At 46.5% G+C, this 6,681-nt stretch overlaps 1 protein-coding gene across 1 annotated transcript; it reads left to right on the top strand.

The window, feature by feature from the left end:
* The first annotated feature begins 544 nt into the window (after positions 1–544).
* Positions 545–6,246, top strand: drd5a (dopamine receptor D5a). The gene has a single exon (XM_048543459.2). It carries the CDS (start codon positions 1,759–1,761, stop codon positions 3,070–3,072), a length of 1,314 nt encoding a protein of 437 aa, XP_048399416.1. The 5' UTR covers positions 545–1,758; the 3' UTR covers positions 3,073–6,246.
* Positions 6,247–6,681: the final 435 nt, after the last annotated feature.

The following is a 6,681-nucleotide window of genomic DNA, read 5'->3' as shown; positions in this document are numbered from 1 at the left end:
AACCACTATTAGTAAAGAGAGAGAGATGCGTCCCATTGACAGTAGATTCAGGTGAGCCGGACGCCCTGTGTATAATGTGCCAGATGTGCATTATGAAGCTGCAATGAACCAAACCAGTAACTTCAAAAGACACAAAAACAGACAAATCTGGAGATATTCAACAGGTCTGGTAGCATGTATGCAGCAAGAAGCAGAGTTAATATTTCGAGTCCTGTCATCCTTGGTCAGAATCGTTCTGCCAGACCTCTGAGTTTCTCCAGCAGTTTCTGTTCTGCACTCGCAGTTCTGCGTTTCATATTACATTAGCGGCCCGAGATCTCCGGGACTGTTGAAGAGCCGAAGAACACTCTCCTTTCCCGAGGGCTTCAGCTCTCATTAAACTCTGCATAAATTCTTTAGTTGGAGACTACGGCCAAAACATGTATTGCCAGTTTGAAGCGGAACTCCGATTCGTCGCAGTGCACTCAATAAATTCCGTTGCAATTACTCATAGCTCCCTGTTTCTTTCGATTTCCAAAATAAACAGTAATGGTAAGGGGGATGGGTAGGGAATTATATGGCACCACACAAACGCATATACACTATTCAGGGCGTGTGAAGTCGAGATTTCGTTACTGGGGTATCAGCGTGTCAGCCTTGAAACTTCGTGTGACGCTGTGTGGTGGGTGAGTGCAGAGCACTGCAGAAATCCTCATTTCGGAACAGTAATCTGCGGTGCGCAGTCGGAAGCGACCCCGGCTCTCGGTGCGGTCTCTCCACTCTGACAGAGCAGACGTGCCTGACTCTCTGACCCTGCCTGAGTGCGTCCAGAAGTCGCTGCTGAAGAATCGGGAGTACGGACCGCAGTGCTTCTGAAGACTGAGGGATGCATGACAGATTCAGGCTGCGAAAAGCAAAATAACCCTCTAACACTTTTCCAGGCTATCAACCGTGGACAAAAACGTAGTTTTCCCTTGGAAGAAAATGAACAGTTTGAGTTGAGTGGCATGAATTTTGTAGGCGCCGAATAGGATTGAACTTTAAGCGTATCATTAATAAATCTTTCTAGAGAGGAGCCAAATTCCGCCGTATCCATCCTTCCTGCAAACACAGATTGGAAGAGCAGCAGCACGGTGTGCCTTTCCTGCGGTGTGATTCAGTCCTGCCCCGGAGATGTCAGTTCACGTCACGGCAAACCGCCCAGACGGCGGGCAGTCGCCACTCGGAGCAGCCGCTCTGGCCACGCCGTGCCCGGGCTGCTGTTGCTGCTGAGCGAATCGGGTGTCCGAGGTGGGACGGAGGGGACTGGGGTTGCCGGCGTCGGTTCCATGCAGGCAGCAGGTCAGGAGGAGGCCGGCGGGAGGCCACAGGCGCTCGGCCGGAGCTGGGCGGTCCACACTCGGACCGTGGCGGCGATGCCAGGAGAAGCAGTGCGGGAGAAGGCAGAGCCCGGGCGGGAAAAGCCGAGGCGTTAGGTCCGGGGTGAAGGTCAAGTCAGGCGACGAGCTTTCCAGTGAAGGCGGGAAAAGGGAGGTGTTGGGAAAAACGGAGGAAGGGGAAACAGGGAGAGAGTAGGGAAAACAGGGAGAAAGTGGGGGAAACGGGAAGGGAGTAGGGGAAAGGAAAGACGAAGTAAAGAGAGGAAGGGGAAAAGGCGGGAAAAGGAGGAAGCAGGAAAAGGGAGGGAGTGGGGGAAAGGGTAAAACGTCGGAAAAGGAGGAAGTGGAAGAACAGGAAAGCGGGAAAAGGAAGGGGGGGGGGGGGTTAGGGAGGGCGAGCATGAGAAACGGGAGCCTGTGGAAGGAACCGGGAGGAGACAGGGTGCTGGCCGGCCGTGTTTTGACCGGCGCCTTGCTGTCCGCCCTCATCCTCTTCACGCTCCTGGGCAACGCGCTGGTGTGCGCGGCCGTGCTGCGCTACCATCACCTCCGCGCCAAAGTCACCAACTTGTTCATCGTGTCGCTGGCCCTCTCCGACCTGCTGCTCGCCGTGCTGGTCATGCCGTGGAAAGCGGCGGCCGAGGTGGCGTCCGGCTGGCCGTTCGGCCCCTTCTGCAAGGTCTGGCTGGCGTTCGACATCATGTGCTCGACCGCGTCCATCCTCAACCTGTGCGTCATCAGCGTGGACCGCTACTGGGCGATCGCCAGCCCGTTCCGGTACGAGCGCCGCATGAGTCGCCGCCTAGCGCTGCTGGTGGTCGCACTGACCTGGGCACTCGCCGTGCTCGTTTCCTTCGTGCCCGTGCAGCTGGACTGGCACACGGCCCCGGCCCCCCGCAGCAGCAGCGCCGGCCCGAGACCGCCCCCCCGCGGGCAGCGCCCGCCCGCCAACTGTGACTCCAGCCTGAACCGGGCGTACGCCATCTCGTCGTCGCTCATCAGCTTCTACATCCCGGTGGCCATCATGCTGGTCACCTACGGACGCATCTACCGGATCGCCCGCGTCCAGATCCGCCGCATCGCGGCCCTCGAGAGGGCGGCTCAGCACGCCCGCAGCTGCCGCCTCGACTGCCAGGAGCAGCACCGCTCGCTGCACAGCACCTTCTACAAGGAGACCAAGGTGCTCAAGACCCTATCGGTCATCATGGGCGTCTTCGTCTGCTGCTGGCTGCCCTTCTTCGTCCTCAACTGCCTGGTGCCGTTCTGCGACCGCCGCTCGCCCTCCCCGCCGTGCGTCAGCGAGACCACCTTCGACGTCTTCGTCTGGTTCGGCTGGGCCAACTCGGCCCTCAACCCGGTGGTGTACGCCTTCAACGCCGAGTTCCGCCAGGCCTTCGCGGGCCTGCTGGGCTGCACGCGCGTGTGCTGCCCGCCAACCGCCGGCCGCGTGCTCAGCGCCAACGTCAGCAACGAGCTGGTCTCCTACCACCAGGAGACGGCGCTGCAGCGCGAGGTCGCCGGCGCCTGCGCCGACATGATCCCCAACGCGGTGCAGCGGCCGCCCGCTGCCTTCGACAGCGTGTCGCAGATCTCCGTCGCCGCGGTGGAGGATGACGAGGACGAAGAGGAGGACGAGCCGGCCACCGACTCAGCAGCCGAGCTGGGCCTGACCTTGTGCAAAATAGCAGCCTTCACTCCGAACGGAGTGCACTGACCGCGGCAAAATCCACTGGGATCTATCTGTCGATCAGTTTGGATTGGGAGCCATGGCAGGTGTGGGCCCCTTTCCCCACCAAAGGACAGGGTAGAGACCATCGATTGAAGTGACAAGCGGGAATGCCGTCCGTAGGCAGAACATTGACAAACCATCATTAAACCTCCCAGAATAAATGTAAACGAGACAGATGTTTCCGTACTGGCAAAAAGTAGAGTGTAAGTGGCTTTTCACTACCTGTCCCGTTCAGTTGACAAGATCTTTTGCAATTGCGGGGAATTTTTGTGTCACTTGGCGCCCGGGTAATTGATATCCGGGCAACTGTCTTGCTTTACTCGACCCCTTCATCGTGATGGATCCAGGAATTCCAAAGACTGTCCTCGGAGACAAAGTAGCCCAGACTCAGTTTCCTTCCTAGAAATCCGATAAACTTCTTTGATAATCAGATATCCAGGTCATGTACATTTGGGAATGGTGGCCAGTGATCAGATCTGTTGAAGTATTTTAATGACTGCAAGATAGCAATTCTGTTGTAACAATATTTTTTCATGCTTTGACAGCAGTTCGCTAATTTATTTTAATTTATGTAAATAAAGTTTTCCTATACCAAATCCGATGTAATTTGAATGATGATGAAACGCGCCTCTTGTATTTTTTTCCTGTTCCTCGTTCAGTAGTAGTAACCTTCCAGTACCTTGCCCAAGTGCCTATTGTGCATGAGCGAGGCCAGAGGGTGAACGTTCGTACGTTAATCAATGGGGATGAGGAAGGTTGGCTCACTCACACTCATCCGATGTTCTCACAGACATTTTCCAGCAAGAAACATCGTAAAGAAAATGGGGGAGGGAGCAGAAGGTCAAGGGCGTTGAGTCCAATTGTACCGTCTCTTTTGCCAGTCTAACGCAGTGCAGATTTGGGATTTAATCTCACTCTGTCTGACAAGCACGTACTATCCAAGGGCAATAAGTCACGGCTACTTGCTGCCTGTGTGAACTGGTCCGCCCAAGCATCCATACACTTGACGGTGATAAGAAAAAAAATGTAATTATATACTCCTAGTATGCACTATAGCCACATTCCAAGAGAAAATATTAAACGTTACATGTTCCCAGCTCAATTTTGCACTCTTTAAAATTAATGAGCGGAAGTCTGTTTAGAATTTGCCAAATGCTCTCCTTATTTGGGTAATTTGCAAATCTTCTTTATCTGAGCTTTTGAAACACTGTTTTACATGCTGGTTGGGAATAACATTGGTGGGCACCTGTTCATACTTAAAATTCAGTATTATGAATAACATTATATTTCCCCAATAGGGCAATTTTACAAGAAAAATAAGTTGTCATAGAATGTTGCATTACTGAATGATGCCATTCAGTCCACTGCGCCAAGGCTAGATCATCGGTAGAGCTTTCAAAATAGTGCCATTCTTTCCCCATAATAGTAAGATTTTCTTGTGTTAGTAAAACAACTATAGCACAGGGTTAGATTCTTCACTCTATATTGAAAATCTCCTGTAAAATTATGTTTGCTTCTCACTCGAAGAAAATGAAAGCACATGTTTAATGATATAATGAATATATAAAATAACAAAGAACATGAACTTCTTTTCGCAACTCAGTTCCTTCTAATAATTTTTAGTACAATTCTGTTCAGAGATATACAAAGTTACCTTTTAAATCTTCTCCCAAGTTAGAGGAAGAAGTCAAGGTTTTGTTCCTAACAACAAAAGCATCTCAAAACAATGCAAAATATTTATTTTAAATTACAGATGTACTTATGAAAAAAAATTATGTGGTAATTCCTAACTTATATTAAAACTAGCTGTCATTTTAATGTCTTTCAAACAACATTTGAAGTGCAACAAAGTCAAAATTTTATTTTTCTTCAACATTTTGTTCTGACGTCTCCAACGTTTACATAAGTATTAAATTCCTTCACAAATGTCTTATTATCATACCTTTATCTTATGAGCAGCTATTATAGTGCCAAACATTTTCCTCTTCAATAAATCCTTAACTCTATAATTATCCCAACTCCAAAAATATCAAAACTGCTATTGCTTTACTGGGTTGGATGAGGATGTTCTTCCATCGCCTCTTTCACGTTGAATAGGATATAAGCAAGAGTTTGTCCTGTAATAGACAATTGCTGTCTTATTCGTAGCTTTTAAGCTTCCTCTGTTCACTCCATTTTTTTGTCTCTTACGTTCCTATCAGTGCATTCTGAGACATTATCCTCACATTTCCAAGTTGCAGATACATCATTCTACATTCCCTTTTTGCTCCCACCATCTCCATTATATTAAAAACAAAGTTCATTGTCCCTTCCAACTGTAACAATCTGTTTTACCAGGACCTCAAAACTTTAGAATTCCATTCTTTGTTCAGTCTTCCATTCCACTTATACTCAGTAGACTTTTGAAATTAAAGTTTGATGTCACCAGATCGCCGATCCTAATTGGTCCTTAGCTTCACTTATACCCTCTTCAAACTTGAGGCTGTGTCATACTGTGGACCATACACCCTTTCTTTGGAACTTGAATAAAGTAATTCCTAAGTGTTTTATTAATATTTGCTGATCACGAGGACATTTCTGTTGCAGGCGATCTCTTTATCTCTTAAATAAGCCTGTAATAAATGAATATGTTACAAGATTCTCATATAGCCATAAAGCAGAGAGAACACTTTGGAAGAAATACCATCTAGCTTATACAGAACCTTTTCAAATACAGAGTTTACCACATTTGGTGTAGCAAATTCAGTTGACACTTAATGGAAGTTACAAAGTTTACAAATCCTGACATTACTAGATGTGATTTCCTTTCTCAAGTCGGGAAATATAGCTGTTAAACATAGAAATTGCACAGAACACAATGCTTACCCAATTTGTATGAAATGACTGGCATTTTAAGAGAAGCATTGTTTTCTTCTTAAACTAACATCTCGGACACTAATTTTGTACAAATATGCTAAGTGTTTACATTCTAATACCATATTGTAATTTATATTTATATGTAACAGCTTATGTATAATAAATATCAAGTTGAACATAATAAGATTGAAATTGTAAAAAATAGTGATGTATTTGGTTGTATAATTCAAGAGTATTGTATGTGTGCGTCGATAAAAAGTCAACAATTACATTTTCTTGGTGTACAAGGAATAATAAAATACCTTTGACACGGTGGATTTTGAATACTATTATTTCTTTGTTTGGACATACTTCTGAGTCCAATTCCTTTGTTATAATTTATGTAAAACTATTTTAAACAGCGTCAACTCAATTTTACAGCAATACAAGCAATAATGTATAAGAAATCATAATGCAACAAAAATTTCACATTAGTAATTTTTCAGTTCATAGTCAGTGGAATTTGATTTGTTGATCATTTCTAATTCTGTAATTTGCCATCATGAATGTAGACCAAAGATCTCAATTCTGAAAGTGGCTCCTTAAATCTTTGTGCACCTCTAAATTTCTTCCTTTCAGACAAACTTTAAAACCTATTTCTTTGAATAGACATTTGTTCATTTGGTTTAATAATTCCAGACATGGTTTACAGTCAACTTTTTTCGATAATTCTCTTTAAAATTCCTTGGGACATTTTTA

This window comes from Stegostoma tigrinum, chromosome 1, assembly GCF_030684315.1.
Source record: "Stegostoma tigrinum isolate sSteTig4 chromosome 1, sSteTig4.hap1, whole genome shotgun sequence".
In the NCBI taxonomy this organism is placed as follows: Eukaryota; Metazoa; Chordata; class Chondrichthyes; order Orectolobiformes; family Stegostomatidae; genus Stegostoma; species Stegostoma tigrinum.
This window is presented reverse-complemented; position numbering and strand designations above follow the sequence as displayed.